The sequence below is a fragment of the Microtus ochrogaster genome, chromosome 2 (genome assembly GCF_000317375.1).
Source record: "Microtus ochrogaster isolate Prairie Vole_2 chromosome 2, MicOch1.0, whole genome shotgun sequence".
Taxonomy (NCBI): domain Eukaryota; kingdom Metazoa; phylum Chordata; class Mammalia; order Rodentia; family Cricetidae; genus Microtus; species Microtus ochrogaster.
Genome location: NC_022010.1, coordinates 68,095,466 through 68,119,821, shown reverse-complemented (window position 1 = coordinate 68,119,821; position 24,356 = coordinate 68,095,466). Strand labels below are relative to the sequence as shown.

Genomic DNA, 24,356 nt, shown 5'->3' with positions numbered 1-24,356 from the left:
GTGTGTGTGTGTGTGTGTGTGTGTGTGTGTGTGTGTGTGTGTGTGTGTGTGTGTGTGTGTGTGAAAGAGACAGAGAGAAAGAAAGACCATAATTTTAATAAGAATCACATCAAACTTCTCCATGCACATAGCAACATCTGGCTTGTGGAATAAAGTATGTCATTTGCAACAGCAGATACAGCAAAGAAATGGACATAGGAAAACACTTGGCACTCCAGTTGGAAATGAAGCAACATGAAAATAAACAAGACAACTGCATGTCTAGCTCTTCAATGTTAATTAGGACAATCATTACACAAAAAAAATGAGTATTCAATTTCTTTAGCTAGTTGATTTAAAAAAAAAAAAATAGGACCTTACTAACTGTAGTCCTGGCTGTCCTGGAACACACTATGTAAACCAAGTTGTCCTCAAACTCAGATCTACCTGCCTCTGCCACCTGAGTACTGAGATTAAAAGGTGTGTGCCACCACACCCAGATACTTGATTTTTTTTTTTTTAACAGATCTCCTTTCCAAATCCTAGCTAATCTACTTTTCCCCTTAAAAGAGCTTATCATTTTTTTCCTCTCTATTCCAAGAAAACAACACTATCTGTACCTGGACTTCACAATCACATGAAGAATACTCTTTCTTAGTCAAGCATTCAATCCACATTAAAATGCAACCATCAGAGATACCTTATCCTCCAAGCTGTACTCACCCACTACAGCTACAACTGCTGTTCTACCTTACAGCGATTCCCAAGAAAATGAACAGACACACAAGTCAGGCCAGTGTCCTGCAAAGCCCACAGACACAGATGCCCTACCTCCTTTCTTGTGGGAGTCCACATCTTACTCCATCTGAGAATTTAGTTCCAGCAGCAACGCCCAACTAGACATTCCTGGATTTAATGATTTTCCCCTTTCTTTATAAACCAAACTAAGTCATCTCATAAAATATGGAGTATCACCATATAACTTTAAGACAGAAGCTGTAATCCAGATGATATTTGGTTTTAAACACAGAACACACAAACCAGTTTGCCATGCAGAGGACTTACCCTTCTCCTTCCAGAAGATGTTTTAGGGAGATCACTATCGTCCTAGGATAAACCAGAGCACCTTACTATGGAGTTCTCACCAGAAATCATCATCTGAGCAAAAGTGTACCAGAGACATCACTTAACCATGAACATTCTCATCAAGCACCCTACTGCCATAGCTAACTGGAACATACCACAAAAGCTGGTACTAGATGACCTACATTTTCTAGTCTCACTTTGAAATCATTGCATTATAAAGTGAAAACGTGGGGCTGGAGAGATGGCTCAGCGGTTAAGAGTATTGCCTGCTCTTCCAAACGTCCTGAGTTCAATTCCCAGCAACCACATGGTGGCTCACAACCATCTATAATGAGATCTGGTGCCCTCTTCTGGCTTGTAGGCATACACACAGATAGAATATTGTATACATAATAAATAAATATTTAAAAAAAAATAAAGTGAAAACGTCATACCAATTCATCGGCATTCTGGTCATCATTTTCCGATGTGTTAGACAGTTCTGATATATTTGTACAATCTTGATTTCTAAAAGTCAAAATTTTCACAGTTAGTCACATGGATAGTCCTCCTCACAAGCACTCACTGCATGTGAAAATGCAGACAGCTCCCCAGGCTAGACACACTCAACTTTAAACATGACACGACTGTAACCAGTCCTCTATGGAAAAGATGGACTTCAATATTCTAATTTAGAATAATGATAATTTAAGCGTTCAAAATCAAGTTGGTAACACAGAAATAATGATACTCTAAGTGGCCTTTTCAGGATGAACACAGCATGATTTCTCCTAGGTATTAGCACAGTAAAACTGATATAGCAAATACCATGAGAAAAGGAGATTTAAGACAGAAGAGAAAGGAAACAAACTAAACCAACCATCTAAACGTCAGTGAATAAACAAAGGAAAGAATGCTGAAAGGAAGCCCAAAAGAAATGACAACACGGGCACGCTGCTTCTGGAGGCAGAGAAAACAATGCTGAAGGAGGCCAGCATCCACACTTTAGACTGCTAACTGTGGCATTGCTGTCTGCTCATGCAGCTTCCTTGTGTTTTCACACAAGACCGGACATGTTCAGGGATGGTATAGCCTTAGACTTAAGGAGTCTTTCAAAGAATTTGTAAAGACAAGACACATGGGAAGGAAATTTATTCTCTCATGAGAAGACTGAAGTTGGGTTATCTGTCCACACACAAAAATATGACATCTCTAAAAGAACTCAGGTCTCAATTCCCACTTCAGTATTCACAGAATTTCAAATAAATTTGCAAAATATGTAAATGTACAGACTATTTATACAAGTCTACTTTCACAGAGTACAATCAAAATGAATTCAACTTTAACCTAGTCATTAAAAGATGCCTGGAAAACCTACAGTCTACAAAATTAAGTGACCAACATTTCAGAAAAATAAAGAGTCAAGAAAACTTAGAAGACGATTAAAACAACAAAACAAACCAACACTGAAATACACCAACGAGTCTAGATTTGACTCTGAAACACAAGGGCATTTGGCATACAAACTACTAAAACATTGGAAACTGACACAACTGGACAGGGTTAATTACCTAACACTTTATACCACAGCTATGTTCACAAGTAACTGGATATTAGCCACACAGTAGTATAAAACACTTCACATTTGCTGAAGAGATGAACCTCAGTTTAAAGCACAGACTACTCTTGCAGAAGAACTGGGTTCAATTTCCAGCAGCCACATAATGGGCTCACAATTCAAGGGATTCGATGTCGTCTTTCTGCATCAGACACCAGGCATACACGTGTACACACACACACACACACACACACACACACACACACACACACACGCCGATAAAACATTGATGAAATTATTTTAATTACTTTAGATTTTTAAATATATAAAGGTTGGGGCTGGCGAGATGGCTCAGTGGTAATAAACACTGGCTTGTGCTTCCCCAGGACCTGGGTTACATTCCCAGCACCAACATGGAGGTAACTGCCCTCTGGAACTCTAGTTGCATGGAGATCCCACACCCTTTTCTGGCTTCCTAGGGCACCAGGCACACAAGTGTACATACATATAATCTGGCAAAATACCCATATACTTAATGAAGTATTAAAAACTAAAACTGAATTGTTCACATTCCTTTATTGAAAGTATGCAAGGAAATGTTCCCTCAAGTAAAACCTCAGATGGGAAGAATTCAGACAATAAACATGGGACATTATAAAAACACAGTATATCGAAAAAATCACTTTCCCACCACACATGAGATCACTTACTTAATAAATTTCAGAAGCTGGTCGGTTATTTTTTTAGCTGACCTTGCAATTACACTTTCCGGTTCATTAAATGTCCTTGCATTATGCTCTATATATCGGACTTCCCAAATCAATGCAGATAACCGCCTCAAAAAGAAAAGTAGCATTACTTAAAAGGAAAATAACCAAAACCTAGCAAAGTTAGTGTAGTAAATAGACATATCTTCAGACAGCACTAGTGAAAAGCCACACTAAATAACCTCACGCTTTCAACTCAGTCATTATAGTTACAATAGACAAAAATTACAAGATCTAATTTAAATAAACCACCTCAATCACTTTATCACACACACACACACACACACACACACACACACACACACACACACACACACCCCCATCCTTTCTTTTCCACCATGCCTATTAGTACCTTTTGAAGCTGTCAAAACTTAACAAACAGGGCTGGGAAGTGGCTCCATAGGTACAATAGCTTGCTTGTGGAGTAGGTTCTGCAGCAACCACGTGAAAAGGAAGTGAGCACCGGTAGGGTGCCTTTAACTCCTGCATTGGAGGAGGTAAATACAGCTCCCAAGAGTGCTGTGGGAACTCCTTCAGCCAATAATCTTTAAGATACCAGCCCACTTTGGGCGTGGTCTCATGTACCGTAAGTGTAGATGCAAAAATGTGCACAGTCCCTTCTTCTTCCCAGTGCTCGCAGAGGACTGCAGATCGCTACCCTTACTGTGAGTTTATCCAAAATAAATAAACCTTTGTTGTACTGCATTCTGGGCAATTTTGTAACACTTTGAGCTCACTGGGCAGTCAGCTTATCCAGGTCTCTCAGAGACTCAGCATCAAGGGAGCACAGCAAAGAGTGCCAGAGGAATATCCTGGACATTCTCCACATGCCAACAGCACCCACCACAGTCCCTCCCCACACACATGCAGACTGAGGAAAATGTGTTCAACACCAACTCTGAGTCAGTTTCATTACAAATTGGTTTCTAGCTTAAACACATATGACTAGTTATAATTCCACTATAAATGTGGAATAATAATTATGTTCAACAGTATTTCCATCAAAGGATCATAAAAATTTAAATAGTATCAATTACTGTAAAAACAATGGGCTGGAGAGATGGCTCAGTGGTTAAGAGCACCGCCTGCTCTTCCAAAGGTCCTGAGTTCAATTCCCAGCAACCACATGGTGGCTCATAACCATCTGTAATGAGATCTGGTGCCCTCTTCTGCCTGCAGGCAGAGTACTGAGAATACTGTATACATAATAAATAAACAAATCTTTAAAAAAAATTACAAAGAAGTGATTTTAAAATTAACAATGATTTTAAAAATCGACAACAAAAAGTTGCTATCTCTGAGAAATAAGCTTTGCTCAGACAAACAAGTAGATTACTAACTCATGAAATGTACTAATTTTAAATGTAGCAGTGTTAATATTTAACTCCGTGAAAAGGGGGCAAAATTCAATGCAGTCCAATTGGGGCTACCTCAAGATAAGCACTCTTACAGATCTTGTATTACTTTCCTTTTATTCTAGTGATGTGGGATTCCCATGTTTTATTACCACTGGTTAATAAAGAAGCTGCTTTGGCCCACAGCAGGGCAGAATAGAGCCAGGTGGGAAAACTAAACTAAATGCAGAGAGAAGTGAGGCGGAGTCAGGAGACACCTTACAGCCGCCCAAAAAGCAAGATGTAAGGGTGACCACGAGCCTGTGGTAAAATAAAAAATATAGATATGAAAATATAGATATGGGTTAATTTTAGATGTAAGAGCTAGCTAGGAATACGCCTGAGCCAATGACCAAACAGTGTTGCAAGTAATATAGTTTTTATGTGATTATTCAGGTCTGGGTGGCCAGAAACGAGAGCACAGGCTCCATTTACATTTCCGTGCTCTGTCTGCATGTACACCTGCAGACCAGGAAAGGGCATCAGATTTCATTACAGGTGGTTGTGAGCCACCATGTGGCTGCTGGGAAGTGAACTCAGGACCTCTGAAAGCACAACCAGTGCTCTTAAACGCTGAACCATCTCTCCAGTCCTTTCCTTTTATTTCAAAGTAGGCTTTGTATCACAAAGCAATATGTATCTAAATTTCTATCTACATTATCATAAAAATGTGAATTATATTGTTTCATAAGCCTTTACCATCTTTAGTTCATGGTTATGAATGAAGCTGTGACTGAACTACAGAGTGGTTTAACAGTTAATAGCACTGGCTGCTCTTGCACTCAATATCTGGAAACAACTACCTTTAAATACAGCTCCAGGAGATGGAACTCTTCTAGACTCCAAGGAAATCTGTATGCACAAGGACATACATACATGCATATACACACAGACAGATAAAAATGAAGCTTAAAAAAATTAAGTTCTAGTAGCTCATGCATTTAGAATTTGACAGGCTGAAAAAAACCAGGATCAGATTTCTAACACACGCACATGAATGAAGCTTGGTATATCATCTGATGCCTGACTACCCAACATCTGTCATTCACCCAAAGACATAACAAGCAACAACAGGAAATTATGTTCGCCAGCACTGAAAACTCACATAGTAACCATCTGCAAGCTGTACCTCTCATTCATGCTGGTTACTATGTCCTAAGAGCTCTTTATGATATTTTGAAAGGGGTGCTCTACTAACCTATAAAATCGATTAACAAGTCTCATTCGAATTGTGTAAAGATCAGTTGGATAGGCCACCACTGTGCAGTACTTTGGATATGTACATAGATCCACCGGGCCTGCAAAGGCTGCTGCTATATCTGTAAAAGACAAAATTCTAGGCTTTTAAACAATAAGTTCATTACCTATAGATGATAATTAGCTTTAAAAAAAAAAAAAAATTCCTAAGAGAGAACTCCATTTCATATGACATTGTGTGAAGAGAGCCAGGGACAAACGTGAGGCTCAGCCAGTGACTCACCGAGGTTCAGGAGCTGGTCTATACCGCTGATGATGCGCTCACACTCCTCATCTCTTGACTTCCGGCCCCATTCGCCATCTTGTGGTTTATAAAGCAATTTCTCTAGCTCATCTGAAGTGACAGAGATACTTGCTCCCAATTCTTCTGGTGGATCAACTATGATGAATTCCATTTTAAAGAAAATTAAAGAAGAGGTACAGGGGGGATCAACCTCTAACATGCAATCCGTACTATATACACAAGCTCAACTGGAAAAGATCATTAACTAAAGTACTTCTATGGACAAAAGAAGAACTCAACCCTTCAACATTCTAAGTTGTTTACAGAGATTACAAAACTGCTTGAATTGAGGTGTAAGCACTATGACCCGGATAAAGACTAAATAGAGACCATCTTCAGGGCCTCAGTGTATTCCTTCCAAATGTAAAGTTCCAGGTACCACTGGGGCTGGAGAGATGGCTCAGCATTTACCAGCACTGGCTGCTCTTCCAAAGGTCCTGAGTTCAATTCCCAGCAATCACATGGTGGCTGGCAACCATAAATAGTGAGATCTAGTGCCCTTTTCTGGAATACATGGAGGCAGAACACTGTATATGTAATAAATAAGTAAATCTTAAAAATAAATAAATAAAAACTGAGCCAGGTGGTGGTAGTGTTCACCTTTAATCCGAGAACTCAGGAAATGGATCTCTGAGTTCAAGGTCAGCCTGGTCTACAGAGCCAGTTCCAGGACAGCCAGGGCTACACAGAGACCCCCTGTGGGGAAACACCCCCCCCAACTAAAAAAAAAAAAACAAAAACAGGGTGGGTGGGAAAAGAGGGGCCACGTGTGCTGGCGATAAAGTGGGTCAATGTGACAGATGAACTGCTAAGACACCTATAATAAATACAATCTCCAAGACCAAAAGCAAACAAACTGGTATCAAACAGTTTGATACTAGCAAAGCTCTGAGACTGTGGTAACTTCAGGACATTTATGAGTAGACAAAAGCGTGTCCCATTATGTGCATAAGTGAGAAACATTGAAAGAAAAATAATTTCAGAACTTATGACCAGTATGTACCATTGTCAGGAATTGGCTCCATGTCCCATGGGCTAAGCTTTTCAATTTCAGTATTGTCCCACCTGTTTAACAAACAGGAAGCATTAGTTACCTTTCCCAAAAACAAACCGTACAGAATAGCAAGACATCACAAAAGAAATACCGAAAATTAGTCTAACTGCAGGAATTACGTTTCCAACATTAGTATTAAAAAATTGAGAAAGGCCAGGTGGTAGCAGCACACACCTTTTTAAATCTGCATTAGGGAGGCAGATGCAGGTGGATCTCTTAGTTCGAGTCCAGCCTGGTCTACAAAAGGGACTCCAATACAGCCAGAGCTGTTTCAAAACAAACAAAGTATAGCCAGGTATAGTGGTACATGTTATTGGAAGGCAAAGGCAGGCAGATCTTGAATTCGAGGGCCAGCCTGGTCTACATAGCAAGTTCTAGAATAGGAAGGATGACACAGATAGAGCCTATCTCAAAAAAAGAAAAAAAAGTGTTTATGAAGGGGCTAAAGAGATAGCTCAGGGGTTAGGGGCACTGGCTGCTCTAACAGAGTACAAATGTTCGATTCCCAGCTCCACTATCTGCAAATCCAATTCTGAAGGATCTGAAGCCCTTTTCTGGCCTCTGAAGGGTACCAGTCAAGTATATGGTACATGCAGGCAAAATATCCACACGGAAAAATAACTAATTTAAGGTTTACTAAAACATCAGAACTCCTAAGCAACCTGCCCTCAGATTAAGGGAAGCACAGTCAGTGTTAAAGCTTGAACGCCAGACTTTTTTATCCTATAGCCAGCTAGTGGGTGAGGTGAAGGTTTTTGTGAATATTAATACAGTATCAATGCTGACCTGTGTCTAGGGAATATTAGACAGCAGCAACAGGTGTGTTGTAGGTCTCAGAGACATACTGGAGGTCACTGACACAATGGCGCAAAATACACAGACCCTAAATCATGTCAGTCACACGGTGATCTGAATCAGCAAACAGTTTCTCTCTGTATACAAATACAAACCTTACAACGTAACACTGGAAATGACTGTCAGGATACTGCGGTTGATACGGCTCTTGACTCAGCACAGTTCCAAACCACCAAGCATCATCAATAATAGATCGAAATCTGTCACCTATAAGAGAAGTGATCAAGTCTGAGGTGTGCGTCTGCTACCATTATGGACACCTTCTACCTATGAAATATCATACATAATACATGAAGAACAGAGATCAAGTGGAAAGTTTAAGAAATTCAAAGTCCTTAAGTCCCTGTGCTCGACCAACATGCCTGTGCTCGACCAACATGATGAGAGAGAGAGAGAGAGAGAGAGAGAGAGAGAGAGATAGATAGATTCTCTCTCTGGGTGCAACTAAAATACGCTTGAGAAATTTATGAAATATTCTAAAAAATCTGCAGGAAAATTTTAATAGCTATTAGTCGTCTTACGATTGCAGTTGTCACTATAAAATACAACTGGTGTGGGGTGTCCTTATGTAAATATGTTGCTTTCACTGGTTGATGAATAAAGCTGTTTTGGCCAATGGTTTAGCAGAGTAAAGCCAGGCAGAAAATCCAGAGATAAAAAGTAGGCGGAGTCAAGGAGATGCCATATAGCCACCCAAGAAGCAAGATATGAGGTAACAAACTATGAGCCTTATAGTAAAATATAAGATAAAGTGCTAACTAGAAATACGCCTAAGCTATTGGCCAAACAATGTTGTAATTAATACAGTTTCTGTGTGATTATTCAGGTCTGGGTGGGCAGGAAATGAAAGTGCAGTCTCCCTCTACATACAACATGAACATACGCTGAAAATTCTTACCAATCTCATGAGCAATGGGGTCTGCAGCCAGTGAAATAGTTAAGGAATAAAGACGCAGGCCACTATGCCTGCCTGAGTTCAATCTTTAGGGACTCTTATGACAGAAGATCACAGCCTTCCCGAAGTCCTGACCTGCACATGAGCCACATGGCATGCTCTCACTGACACATACACACTTAAAATGCATGAAATAAAGTTTAAAAGAAAAGGTTAAAAACCAGGTCTGAAAATACTCAAGCATTAAAAATGTATTATTGTTTAAAAGAACTACATAACCACTAATCAGTTCTACTGTCTAACAATAATTCAACAGGAAGAAAGTAGATCTTTGTAAAGGGATTTTGAGACAGTTCCTACAGAACCCTGTAGATTCTTCAATATGTACTCGGGTAGAATGGGTCTCTGGCCTAGCATGAGCCCCCGCACTCCCCCTCCAACCCCAGTAACTAAATATCAAAATTGTCCCTTGCAATAGTGGTTCTAGACTATAAGTATTTTAAAGCTCCTACAGTAACACTGAAGCCTGACTTCACTTCATACTATAAACTAACCCCGCATTTTTCAAACATCAAAGTCATCCATCCATCTATCTTACCCCTCTGTGAGTTCAAGGCCAGTTTGGTCTACAGTATATTCCAGGCTAGCCAAGGCCACGGTGAGAGAGTGTTTCAAAAAAGTAACAAATAATAATAGGATAATGGCACAGTATAAAAATGAGATCAATCAACTTCCTGTATGCACATGAACTGCAGAACAAAACCACTAGATTACAAAGGAAAACAGACCATAAAGTAGCTTAAGGAGTTTTCCATTCCTGCGTGTGTGTGTGTGTGTGTGTGTGTGTGTGTGTGTGTGTGTGTGTGTGTGTGTGTTGGGGTGGAGGACAATGTCCAGGAGTCACTCTCTCCACAGACCATGCTGACTCCAGGACCGGACTCTAGCTGGAAGGCTGGAATACAGAGGGAGAACCTTCACCACTCAGCCATCTTGCTGATCCAAATGCTTGTGTTTCTTTTCATTTTTACGATTTCTTTAAAAACGGGGTTGGGGTGGGAAGTGGGCAGCACCCACACTCAAAGAACATGCATATAGGTGCCCAGTGGGAAGACAGGTATCAAACCCCCTGGAGACGGACTTACTGGCAGTTATGAGCTGTCTGACGCGGGTGCCTGGCATTGCACTCTGCTCCTCTCCAGAGGAACGAGTGTCCTTAGAGCTGAGCGACCTTCCCAGTCTACTTCCTAAAGGATCCGTCCCCTAAGGATGTGTCTCTTGACCAAAGTACTGCGGCATACCACAACATTATTTTCTTCTCTTTCTTTTTGGATACAAGGCTGCTATGTAGGCCTGACATCAAAGAACTTGTTTGCTCTGTAGACCAGGTTGGCCTCAAACTCAGAGATCTGCCTGTCTCTTCCTCCCAAGTGCTGGGATTAAAGGTGTGTGCTACAACCAATCCCAGGACTCGGGAGGCAGAGGCAGGTGGATCTCTTTGAGTTCGAGACCAGCCTGGTCTACAGAGCTAGTTCCAGGACAGGCTCCAAAGCCACAGAGAAACCCTGTCTCAAAAAACCAAAATATTTTGGATTTTTCTTTTTCCTTTTATTCTTTCTTTTTCTTTGAGATAGGGTCTCACTATGTATAGTCCTGGTTGTCCTGGAACTCACTCTGTAGACCAGGCTGGCTTTGAATTCACAGAGAACCACCTGCCTCTCTGAGTGTTGAAATTATAGGCACACACCACCAACATCCAGCCTTGTAATTTTTTTTTTTTTTTTTTTTGAGACAGGGTTTCTCTGTGGCTTTGGAGCCTGTCCTGGAACTAGCTCTGTAGACCAGGCTGGTCTCGAACTCACAGAGATCCACCTGCCTCTGCCTCCTGAGTGCTGGGATTAAAGGCATGCGCCACCATCGCCCGGCCAAAACTTAATTTTTAAATTAAAAATTAAAGAAAAATATTTATTGAACACAGGAATGGCACTCATATCTGTAATCCCAATAGTCAGGAGGGGATCCCAATAGTAATTATAGGAGTATTGGCTCCTGTAATTATTTTTTAAGCATTAGATTGTTTTAAATCAGTGCTTCTCAACCTTCCTAATATTGTCACCCTTTAATACAGTTACTTACATTGTGGTTATCCCCAACCATAAAATTATTCTCATTACTTTTTAACTGTAACTTTATTACTATTAAGAATAGTGATGTGGTATCTGATATTCGGTATCTGTGAAAGAGTCAATCGACCCCAAAGAGGCTATGCCCACAGGCTGAGAACCACTGTTTTAACTCCTATAAAAGAACAACTTACACAAGCATTACGTCAAGGACAATTACACACGACCCAGTGTGGTGCTGCACACCTTAATCACAGCCCTCAAGAGGCAGAAACAAAGGCAGGTAGAGCTCTTTGAGCTCCAGGACAACCAGAGCTCCAAAGACAGACCCTGTCTCTAAAATATCAATATTATTAATACATAACAGAACAATGATTCCCAAACACCATAAGCAGAAGCAATACTGCAAGGCTAAAAAGTCTACACAAAATAGGTACCGATCAGCACAAGTACTAAGCCAATATATTTAAAGACCACTTATGCTTCTAGAGATTGTGTAAACCGTAGTTAAAAGTGCTCTATCTAAAGAGCAGCTCAATGGTTTAGTACTATACAGAATTCAGTAAGGACAGACTTACAAGGCTGCCAGTTTCTCTGTCTTGCTTCATCATAAAATTGACGCAACACAAGAAAATCGATAACATCTGGCATATCATGATATCTAAAAGAAAATTGAAAATTACCACAGTAGAAAGCAACAGTGTTCAAAAGGCACAAGCACTCTGTCATTTCAAGCTCCTTAGGACATGTGCACATAAGGGTGGAGTGTCATCATCCCCAAATGCCACCACCAGTCCTCCTGACAGGCTGTCACTGGTCTGCAGCTTGGATTCACTGACCAGTGAGTACCAAGCACCTGTCTCTTTCTGCCCAGCACTGGGGACCTCAGACTTTCTAGCTGGGCCATCCTCCCAGGCCCGTCTAACTTATGTAGAGAAGATAACAAAGGACTAGAGACGGCTCAGTTAGCAAACGTGCTTTCAGGGCAATGTAAGGATCTGAGTTCTGATGGCGTGTATCCATGCACAAGCCAGTTGTGCCACGTGCCTATCATCCAAACACTAGGAAGGCAGAGATAGGCAGGTTCCTACCCAAACGGTGAGTTGCAGGTTTAATGAGGACCCTGTCTTCTTTTTCAGTCTCCAAACAGCACAGTGCAGTGTGTCCTCAACTTAAATCAGTACATCTACTACTCCGTGTAACCAATCCCCGCTTAGGCTCTAATCTGCCTGGGTGAGCATCGTGGAAGTCCCTCACACAGCAAACCCCTTGCTTAACTGCTCCCTGGCAGACCTGTCCACGGGTCTACATGCATGATGCAGCTAAAGGGGAATGGCCTACTAATCAGCAAAATGTAAAATCTACATTTAAGTAATTCCACAGAAATATAATACATACCTAATGGAGAAAGATTTATCTGTAAGTCTACCAGTTGCCGGATCTATAAATGCTAGTTTGAGGCAACAGAGCGTTGGTGGTCCAACCTCATATCTTATTCCAACTATTTTGACCAACTCTTGATCCTGTAATAAACATTTATTTAGAAATTTTATTTTCCTTCTTAAACATCAATTTATCACTCCTGTACTTCTCTATGTACTACTGCTAGACTAGCCAGCTCCTAACCTGGGATTACAGACACAGTGTAATTTGCCAGTGACTGCAATTATCCTTCCCCTCTCCAGATGACAGACACCTCACACAGAAACACCCACGAGGGCAGTCAGTGTACTCGCCAGAAGTCTAAGGAATTCTGGAGTGGCTCGGGGATCAGTACAAGATAACCAGTCAATAATCTGACATTTTCTTGACTTATACTATGAATTTCACTTTTTTTTTGCACTTACTGTATGTATTTATTACTTGTGCACATGCATGTGCCAAGCTGCCCATGTAAAGGTCAAAGCAATGCATGTAGAAGTGGGTTTTCTCATTCTACCATGAGGGACATGGAGCCCTCTCACCCATCTGCCCCCTGCACGAACATTCTACAGAAACTATGCACTAGGCTCTAACAATGGCCTACCCTGAGATCCATCTTCCTCCATGGCTCCTTATTAGGGTTCAGCTCATAGATATGATTTCTTCTGACAGCTTCAATGTAAGCTTCATGACCCTGACGGAAGTATATCACCTGCAAAGGGAAGCGTTTGTTTACTAGGAAGCCACGGAGCAGCAAGAGCTTGGCTTTCCCGCACACTCTCTGGGCGGCCTCGGCTCTCACCTCGTCACCCATCTGAGGAACAAAGGGAGACTTGCGAAGTGCCGTGTCAGTTATCCAAACAGGAGGGTGAAACTCGTACAAATGCTCCGCATCTGCTAGCTCTGCTGGAGTCGTCCTTTGCAAACTCTGCCAAGAGGAGACAATAAAGCCTGGTATGAAAGGGGCAAGATACGCTATTTAATTGAAAAACAAATACTTCACTATTCAAAGTCATTTTGTCTGGCTCAATACACAAGCATGTACTGCCTTCTAAAAAATTATGAAAAGTGCCTGGCTCTAGTCCTCCACTTACCTGTAGCTTCTAAAAATCACTGTGGAGCTACCTAAACCCAGCCTAGGGCTCCCTCATCCCCATGCCCTTATGTCACACTAAACATCTTCTAGGCACAGCTATTCTACTGAGACTCCACTCTGAATTTGAACACAGCCTAGTAATAACTAAGAATCTCCTTTTGTATTTTAGAATTTTGAGAGATTTTATGTATCCTAAAATGGACTTGGACTCAGTACATAGCTAAGCTAAGGATGACCCTAAACTTCTCATCTTCCCACCATAACCTCCTGCGTGCTGGGGTTACAGGAATGTCAACACTATGCCTACCCTATGTGTGCTAGAGATAGAACTAGGGGTTCAAGCATGGTAGGTAAACAAGGGACCAACTGAACTTCTTCTCTTGTAAGGTTTTCAAGCCTGGTGATTCTTCAAAACAAGTTCTCCATACTTCTCTTCTTGAGCTCGGCTGAAACTCAGTAACTCACTCTGCCAACAAAGAGGCCTAAAACAACAGTATGCAGCTTGGGGCACAGAAGCATTAAGTGTAACTTTGGTTTTACTATTGGATAGTGGCTCAGGGGAATGTCAGACAGCATGTTGTCAGCTGCTCGCTGAGGGGACTAGGTTCCTGTAACTCAGGAACACATTCCGGACCCAAAGTAAGAAATACTCATTCTTACACTTAAGTGAAATCTTACACCTAAGGGAATCTGTTACACAGGAAGAAGAAACAAAAACAAAACTTGACATCTTTAAATGATGACAATGGCATGAACTAAAGAAATAAAGCATTACTACAGCCATAAGATGAAGACATGTATATAAAATAGAATGTGTCAAGAAGAGCTGGGCAGTGATGGCACACAGTGCACACCTTTAACCCCAGCACTTGAGAGACAAAGGACGTCAGATCTCTTGAGTTTGAGAGGAGCCTGGGCTACAGAGTGATGGTTCCAGGACAGTCAGGACTACTACACACAGAAACCACTGTGGGGGAGGGGACAAAACACAACAAAAAACTAAAACCAAAACAAACAAATGCAACAAGAGGCAGGAGAAAGGTATGTTCAAAACACATCAACTTTATTCCTGGTAGCAAAGTCAGGCTCCACTCTAAACTATATCAACACTACTCAGGACAGCAGAACCTTACTTCTTCCAGAATGTTTCTCTTTACTCCTTTGCAACAGATCCCCAGATAGCTATAAAAAGGATAACCTTAAAACATTTGTTCACAAGAATAAAGCTCAAGGAAAGGTGAACTAAAGACAAGAGCCAGGCCGGAGCCGGGAAGCAGTGGAGCTTTGTTGAAGAAGGCAGGCTCTGTGGAGAGAGTGACTCTGCACATCCTTCATGCTTCACTAACGCAGTGCAGAGTTCACCTCGGTGTGGGGTTTTAGGGCCTGAGTTCAATCCCAGCACCAAGAGAAAAGAGAACTATAGAAAAAGACAAGTAGTGCAAACAAGCAAAACCAGAAAGAAAACACAGCATATGAACAGAGGCACGCAGTATCTTTAGGCTTGTTTTTCCTACCTCCCTTTTAGGCTTGCTTTCTTTCCTTCTTTTCCGCCTTCTCTTTGGAGGAGATATGTTCTCCGTAGACATCTCATCCTCTGAACTACTACAGAACCGGGTTACCCGGCGGCGACACGACATCCTTAATGGAGGTTGCAAGTTGATTCCTGTGTCAGCTGTCCAATCAGAGTACCGAGACGAAGAGTCACTGCAAGAACACAACGTTTTAAATTACACAGGACCAGAATGGAAGCATAACAGCAAGTTCAGAGTAGACCCAGAGGGAATGAAGGGTGAGCATGGAGAGAGGAAAATGAAGGGCCTAGGTGAAACTTAAACATCCTGCTCACACTACCAGCAAAGACCAACAGACCACAGATCACAACCAAGATGGAGAAAAAAATTTTCACCAGGGCTAAAGAGATGGTTCCACCGGATACTCTTCCAGGACCAGGGTTCAATTCCCAGCACCTACATGGTGACTTCGGTTCCTGGAGATTTAATGCCATCTTCTGGCCTCCTTAGGTAATAGACACACACATGGTGCCCAGGCACACATTCAGGGAAGAAACTTACACATAAAATGAAGGAAGGAAGTAAGGGAGGGAGGGAGGGAGGGAGGGAGGGAGGGAGGGAAAGGAAAGGGGAAACGAAGAAAAAGACAGAAAAGAAAGATTGATTTACCAACAGTGAGAAGAAGGTAAGCACTTGGAATGTTTTTTTTTGTTTATTTTTGTTTTTTTGAGACAAGGTTTCTCTTTATCTCTGGCTGCCTTGGAACTCAGGCTGACCTCAAACTCAGAGAGATCCGCCTGCCTCTGCCTCTGCGGCTGGGATTAAAACTGCGTCACCACTGCCTAGCATTAGAATGTTTCTGTTTTACAGCAACCTATGCTAACTCTTAAGGGAGCTTCTAATTTTTTTGTGCCTGGCAATTACTCTACCATCAGAGCAGCATCTCCAGCCTTTTTATTTGGCAAGTACCCTCTGAATGAGAGCTGATGAAAAGTCAGGACTAGAGCCAAGTGATAACTTCCCTCTCAGAAAGCAAAGCAATGTTAAAATGTATTACAGAGAACAAAGAGCCCCAGCGCCTCCAAGACACTGGTAGATACTGGTTCCTAAATTCCACCTTGCATTACAAGCCACCAATGGAGACACCAAGGGAAGCAACTCAATCCCAAAAAGAAAGTGATAGATTCTTCCAAAGGGCTGACCCTCTGACATGCTACGAATGCAGCAAAGAGTAAGCAAGAGCTGCATCCTGGGAGTGTAAACAAGTCAGAGCAGAAAAGTAGGCCTGTAAGAGAAGCTCTCAGCCCACAGCAGTTTCACCACACAGCAAGAAATGAGGACTCTGCTGCACCTCAAGTGCTTCACAACATAATTAGTTTTGTTTTTTCCGAAATAGGGTTGTCTCTGTGTAACAATTCTTGCTGTCCTAGAATTCGTTTTGTAGACCAGGTTGGCCTCAAATTCAGAGATCTGCCTGTCTCTGTCTCCTGAGTACTAGGATTAAAGGTGTGGTCCACCACCGCTTGGCTATAGATAATATTTTATGTTATGGATGCTGCACAATTCACACAACGTTTTAAAGGAATAACGCACCATACAAGAAGGCATGAAACGCTAGATGACCTGTGTACTATGGGTATGGGAAAGCATCTGGGCAATACTAAAAAGTTTGTGTAAAGTAATATGAGAAAAATGGAGGCTTAAAATCATACTGAAACCTGAGTCCTAATTAAAGACATTCTAAAACATTAGGTTGCACACACACTTGGATCGAACACTCATTTTAAATGTGGCCTGAGGTTAAGTTAACATCTTCAGTATGCACACCTAAGCACATGGTAGAGCACTCCAGAGCTAGACTAGTGTTAACCAGAATCAACAGAGTTTGGACCCAAAGCAACAACTCAATTCTTGTGAGACGCAAAGGAGGGCGGTACCTTGAGCTGTCACTGTCGCTCTCACTTCCTCTGTCACTTCTCCACTCGTCCTCTGAAGAACCAGAGCCTTCACTCTGATCACAAGAAGTCTCCTAGATTGGGAAGGGAAAAGACAAATTTTGATCCCATAGGCTATGTGTCATAAAACTGTTGACATCCCTACAAGATTAGCATTGAGACTAAAAAACTCAAATTAGTAGAAATGTAACTAGATAAAACAAAAGGAATGCCATTTTTACTAAACCACTGAAGGGCTTTTTGAGAGGAGGTCTGGTAGTTCAAACTGGCCTCCGACTCACTGAGTAGCAGAGAATAGTTTTAGACTCCTGACATTGCTGGAGTCACGGGTACGCATCGCCAGGCAGGGCTTCTATTTCTTTTTATTTTATGTGCACTAGTGTTTTGCCATGGATGTCAGGTCCCCTGAAACCAGAATTTCAGACAGTTGTGAGCTGCTGTGTGGGTGCTAGGAATTGAATCCAGGTCCTCTCGAAGAGCAGTCAAGTGCTCTTAACCACTGAGCCATCTCTCCATCCCCAGGCCTAGCTTCTAAATCCTTATTTTTATCAAGGTATTTTCCAAAGAGGATTTGTGACAGTCAAAATGATGGACCATGATCTGGGCTCTGTGATTTGGACTGAGGTAATCTGAGTGCTGTCTGATTTTAACCCTCGAGACGAGATGACCAGTAGTTTTCCTATTATGTCTCCCTACTAACAAAGCCACTATTAGATGTTTTCCCACTTGAAAACCGACTGTTTTCCCTACTGCTCCGCTTTAACAGCTCTTCATGTACACTGAATACAAGTTTTTTCTCAAATAGTTTTTCCACTGTGTGGTTTTACCCTTTCTGAAGCAATTCTGAAATTTCAATTCAGCCGCAGTTACTAATGTGCAGACTGCTTGTGAAATAACATTCCTGTCTCTGAAGACACCTCTGTTATATCTTCAGTATCTACAAATTTTAAACTCCTTTTTTATATTGACATTCAGAGCTTGTGACTGATTAGAGCTGTTTCTTCTCCCCAGTCAGAGCCTGAGGATCAGCAATACAAGCACCTACCACCAGACAGACTGAGTGAGCTCATGAGAAAGAATAACTGCAGGGTGATTTTGTGGAAATGCATATGTCCAGCTATTACACAGTATTCACCCAAACACTGAGTTGTCTGTGCTGGCAACCAGGTGACAACTGATTTGTTTGGGATCATGTTTCCTGGACTGTCTCTTCTTCCCCCAGCACCACTGTCTTGAAAACTACACTATAACAAGTCACAATGACAGCTGTGACCAGTCTTTAATTACGCTCTTCTGCAATTTTATGTTAGCTTCCTGGATTTTCCTTCTTTCCATATAATTAATTTTTTTGAAAAAAAGGCGGTTTGCCAATATCTACAAAAGTAACTTGCTGGGTTTTGACTAGAATCTTACTGAATATAAGACAACGACAGAACATCCTGAAAAGGATGTGAGCCAACAGGGATGCGCCTTTGAGGCTAGTGAGAAAGCAAACAAGTGTAGTCACTTTCCCTGGATTTCAGAGAAGCTCCTGAGGCAGCGGTCTATAAAATTCCCAACAACTTGCAAAGATGCTTATGGTCTGCACCATAATTCTCAAAATTCATTCACCAAAGTGTTACCTTCAAATAAGGGGAGTAATAAACTATCGCAAAACATAAATGAGCTATTGAGCCAAAAGAAGACAGACAAAATGTGTCAATGTGTACAAGAAGACAGCTGAAATGGAAGACAATACAACCTATGGTTCCAACTGATGTCCTAAGAAAGACTTCAATGTGAAGAGAAACAGTATGTGTGATAAACAGATGGGGCACAGGCTCTAAAGTTCCAGATACTCAAGAGGCTGAAGCAGAAAGGAATACACAGCTGAAGTCAGTCTGGGCAGCTATGCTCTAGTTACTGCTGTTTTCACAGGCGGGGGATCTAACTCAGTTGAAGAATGCTGGCCTAGAGCAGGAACCCCTGGATGACATCCTCAACATCACTGAAGCCAGATGAGTTAGTAGCAAAGGGGCAGGCCTGAAATGGCATTCTGAGCCAAGGATGTCAAATGCCAGCATGAGACAAGCCTGGAATACAGCAGAGGCTGGCTTTAAAAATCAAACCAACAAAAAAATTTCACAGAGCTGGCAAAATGGTTCAATGCATAAAAATACTTAACAAATCTGACAACCTTATTTCAAAGGCCAAGATACACACCCACTGGAAAAACAAAACCACAGAATGCCAAGAATGATTCTCAAGTAATGATTCTCATCTGGTAAAGGACATTCCTAGCCTATATGAATAGCACAGATAGCAGAAAAGTCAATTTAAAAACAAGCTACAAATCAGACTCCAAAGACTGAGAAATACTTTGAAAGTGAAGAAAAGCACCTTTAACTTTCTAGAGATTAGACAGATGAAAATGAAACCAGAACAGGCCGTGAGGGAGCATAAGTAAAAGTTGATAGCATAGGCTGTACAGATGCAGAGTTTGAGCTCATAATCAAGGATGGAACATCAAGGGGTTTAGGCATTAGTCGTCCTAGAGATTTGCAGATGAATGCCAGTGATGAACATACAAATAGCTGGAAAGCATAGACAAACCAAATATCCATCAGCTGAGAAACGGAGAAACAAAATAAGGTGTACAGCCATACATTACTATATTTCCAATGTTTTATACATGCAAGTATTATGTTACATGCTAAAAGGCAGAAAAATCAGCACCAAAGTCACTGTTTGATTCCAGAATACCCAAATGCAGAACAGGAAACAGGTAACGTAGTGCAGGCTGGAGAAAATGAATACATGGTACTTTAATGATAAGAATGTTTATATATTCTTACATCCGTGTGCATGTGATATGTGATTTTGATAAAATTATAAAAATCTCAGCCAGGAAATCAGGTGGTGGTAGCCTTTAATCTTAGTACTATGGAGGCAGAGGCAGATGGATCTCTATGAGTTTGAAGCCAGACTAGTCTACAGAATGAGTTTCGGGACAGCCAGAGCTATACAGAGAAACCCTGTCTTGAAAAACCAGAGAAAACAAGACTCTCAGCCAGACATGACAGAAAGTGCTTGTCATGTTAGCATGCAGAAAGGATAAAAGGCAAAGAATAGTAAGGCTAGCCTGGAAACACATTGAGAGCCTACCTCAAACTACGATAGAAACACAAACAGAAAGCCAGATTAAAGGCTATGTCTGTCATCTCAGACACCTGGTAGAGAGTTGCCTGAGTTCAGGAACTCTAGGCAGCCTCTAAGACACAGCAAAACATGGTTCTTTTCTCTAACACCCAACCAAAAGTCAAAACCAAAACATGTGAAATGTAATCATCATCTATGTGTCACTTTTATATAAATGTGAATTAGATTCAAAGTCAAGAATTAATTCAGGCCAGGCAATGATGGCTCACGCCTTCAATTCCAGCAGCCAGAAACAGAGGCAGATGGGTTTCAGCAAGTCAAGGTCAGTGTGGTCTACAAAGCTAGTTCCAGGACAGCCAGGGCCAAAGATATCCTATCTTAAAACCATGCCACCAGAAAAAAAGACTCAGGGAACAAAATATGCTTGCTGGGGCTGGAGAGAAGGCTCAGAGGTAAAAAGCACTGGCTCTTCTTCCAGAGGTCCTGAGTTCAGTTCCCACCAACAACCACATGGTGGCTCACAACTGTCTGTAATAAGATCTGGTGCCCTCTTCTGGCCTGCAGGGTACATGCAGGAAGAACTCTGTATACATAATAAAAATAAAAATTATAAGGAAAAAAAAAGGCATGCTTGCTGTCAGGTACCATGTGGTAGACAGGACTCCCTATGCAAGGCCTGCCTGTCAGATCACACTGAGCTGACCTCCCAGTACACTTACTATGTCCAGACCTACCATGTCTACCATGCCTATCATGCCTAGCTCAACACCTAACACCAGAACACAAGCGCATGTGTAAGATGGTCTTTACAAAGTGCTTCTACTCACATGTCTGACAGAGCCTGAAGATTCATTTCCAGAAGATAATTCACACCGGCCAGCACTTCTACCATAATTTGCATATTTACGCCTACAAGTTCGTTGTCTAGACTGAGACACTAAAACCACTGAATCTGACTAAAAATAAAGAAACATGAGCATTATCAACAAAATGGGCATTGCATGGAGTTAACTACAAATGGCATGAAAGAAACAAAGATTAAAAATAACTTTGCTAAATACTGTTTACTCTGAGTTGTTTTTTATTACTTCTAATTCCTCAGAGAGCTTAAAAAAGCCAGTTACTCACCTTTCATATACTAACTTGTAAGTTACCGTATTACCACTAATGACATAAATCGACAATGAACAGGGTTTCACAGGCTGGGGTGTGAGTAAGTTGGTAAATACTCACTTAGCAAGTACAACTCTCAGTAAAGTTCAATCCCCAGCATCCCATATACCTGAGGGTACTGGCACACACCTGTGTAATCCCAGCCCTCAAGAGACAGAGGGAGGAGAATTAGCAACTCATAGTATCTTTGGCTACGCAAGGATAAATATAAAAAAAGAGGATATATATATATATATATATGGATTCATATTCATATATAGATCCATATCTATATATGGATCATTCATCAACCTTAAACATTATCAAAATGTCAATACCTAATAGTTACAAACAACAGTCAACCAGTAACAACTATTTTCAATGTTTACATGGTAATATAAAGCCTCGTGGTGCAGGAGGTGGAGGCGCTCAAGAGGGCTCCGTGGTTATGAGCATGTGCTGAGCGCCACAGACTAGAGCTCGACTCCCAGCACCCACGCCAGGCATTGGTCCAGGTGACCCAACATCTTCTAGTCTCCACACCCATGCCAAGTGTCTTACCACCCTCCTAGAACTGCAGCTGACAAAGACACACAATAAAATAAACTTTAAAAAAAGCTGTCAAAAATTTTAAGTCATCCTTGGCTATATAGCTTATCTGAGACAGAGCTTGGTTAACTGAGACACTATGACCCATCCAACCACCACCACCACTGAAAATAAGAAAAAATTCCAGCAACTGAGCTTTAGAGGGGCACGAACCAAGACAGTATGTGACTGAGACTGCTGGAGCTCCAAGAGCTCGCATGGCAGCTACACAAGCTGTGACAGAGCAGACAGCAGCTGGGAAGGGACGTGAGGGATCCTGACGGACGGTCACTGGACACTGTCAAAGGGTGCTTTAGTGCTACAGAACCGTATACTGAGAATCAACAGTTCTATAATGGCTTTAAGTCCCCAACCACAGACCTCAAGCTATTAACACCATATTTTTAAAGAGCAACTGACATCTTTTTTTTTTTTTTTTTTTTTTTGGTTTTTTTGAGACAGGGTTTCTCTGTGGTTTTGGCTTTGGAGCCTGTCCTGGAACTACTCTTGTAGACCAGGCTGGTCTCGAACTCACAGAGATCCGCCTGCCTCTGCCTCCCGAGTGCTGGGATTAAAGGCGTGCGCCACCACCGCCCGGCAAGCAACTGACATCTTTATATGCCACAAAGAACACTGAATGTTAATTTTGTGGTAGGAGAGTCAAAGTACCTTTGGTGAGAGCTGGAAAGACTTCTTTTTCCTCCCTATCACATACAGGTTTCTCTCCTCTTCACCTTTCTCAATGCGAAAATCTTCCAACCGCCTACAAAATTAAGTATGTGGTTACAGGCTCTGGGACTGATATAAATAGTCAATCTCTACAGTTTTAAAAACCACTCATAAACCTTTAAAAGATACATTAAATGATTAAACTCAGAAACATGCAGCTGGACTCTTTCCATCACATGGAGGCCCTCAAAGTCAAGGCTCACTCAGGCCATGGAGGTGAGGTCCTACCTGAGACATACCTCAAACTGCCTAGAACTGTACATTTTATGTTTTTTTTTAACTTTTTAATATCACTAAAAACAAAATCTCAGTGAAACCTACTCACTAAATACAAAAGCACTCATTAACTTGAAGCGATTCTATCAGGACCACTTCAACAGGATATCCTATTTCAGTGCTCCCACGTGTCTCCCGTCATTTTCAAGGCTTACACTTCCTTTATGTAAATAAAAGTGAAAGCAACATGTTCCTATGCAAATGATTCGACTCCATGCTCTGTACCCCACACTAACACAGCACTGCTGCTCACTTGTGTGTGCACATCACTGACACTGCACGGGACATGACTGGAGGAGGGTAACGTTAAAGTGGGAAGCGTGTTACAATGAAGTTAAAAACAGCATGTGTCTTCTCTGTGGAACAGACTTAAGGTACCGTGATTCTAACTTGAACACTACCGAAATATCTGGCTTGATGTTTGTAATGTCTCAATGTAGAAAGGCTGGTGTCTTAACCATGCTGCCTATGTAACAATGTACAAGGAACAAAAACTGACTTTGAAGGAACACTAAAAAATAAAATAAAATGGTGGAGGGCATGAGTGTTTTGCCTACAGTTATGCGTGTGTACCACATCTGATTCTCTGGAACTAGAGTTACAGAGGGCTGTGAGCCAGTATGAGATGCTAGGAATCTAACCCAGGTCCCTCTAGAAGAGCAGATAGTGCTCTTACCAATGAGCCACCACTCCAGCCTGGACTTTTGTATTATTTAAAAATCTAAATTAAAACAAAACTGAAAGAAGAAAAAAAATGAATCAAGAACATGTCCAGCTTTTTACAGATCTGTTACAACTGCATGATCAAGACTATTAAGAGGAAACCTCTCTTTTAAGAGTACCCATGACAGCCAGGCAATGGTGGCATGCACCTTTAAGCCCAGCACTCAGGAGGCAGAGGCAGGTGGATCTCTGTGAGTTCAAGGCCAGCCTGATCTAGAGAGTGAGTTCCAGGGCAGGCTCCAAAGCTATACAGAGAAACCGCATCTCAAAAAGCCAAAACAAAGGAGTACCCATGACAAACTAAACAAAAAGACCCTGATTGCATTATTACCTAATCGATGAATGTAGCATTTATAGGTGCTGACAGAATAAAAACATGTTATGATTTTTATCACATGATAAATTACATTACACCAGCCTTGCAAACCGCTGGTAACTTCAAAACTGACTAAACCTTTGGTTATATGTGATGTGGGAATGATTTCTTATTAATAAAGAAACTGCCTAGGCCCATTTCATAGGCCAACCCTTAGGTAGGC

General features: G+C 41.5%; 1 protein-coding gene across 2 annotated transcripts in view; it reads right to left on the bottom strand.

Moving 5' to 3' along the window:
* Positions 1-24,356, bottom strand: part of Brwd1 (bromodomain and WD repeat domain containing 1) — an 85,326-nt gene that overhangs the window by 14,093 nt on the left and 46,877 nt on the right. Inside the window, exons 20-34 of one of the 2 annotated variants that reach the window (XM_005345146.3) lie at positions 22,759-22,852; positions 21,177-21,305; positions 17,194-17,285; positions 15,260-15,449; positions 13,452-13,577; positions 13,254-13,361; positions 12,626-12,750; positions 11,806-11,888; positions 8,308-8,419; positions 7,307-7,368; positions 6,244-6,399; positions 5,962-6,082; positions 3,313-3,438; positions 1,500-1,572; positions 1,045-1,086 (exon numbers count right to left, since the gene is read on the bottom strand). In XM_005345146.3, coding sequence (XP_005345203.1) covers positions 1,045-1,086; positions 1,500-1,572; positions 3,313-3,438; positions 5,962-6,082; positions 6,244-6,399; positions 7,307-7,368; positions 8,308-8,419; positions 11,806-11,888; positions 12,626-12,750; positions 13,254-13,361; positions 13,452-13,577; positions 15,260-15,449; positions 17,194-17,285; positions 21,177-21,305; positions 22,759-22,852 — 1,639 coding nt within the window. The remainder of the gene's footprint in view (positions 1-1,044; positions 1,087-1,499; positions 1,573-3,312; positions 3,439-5,961; positions 6,083-6,243; positions 6,400-7,306; positions 7,369-8,307; positions 8,420-11,805; positions 11,889-12,625; positions 12,751-13,253; positions 13,362-13,451; positions 13,578-15,259; positions 15,450-17,193; positions 17,286-21,176; positions 21,306-22,758; positions 22,853-24,356) is intronic. The other variant, XM_026786394.1, reaches the window with a different exon arrangement.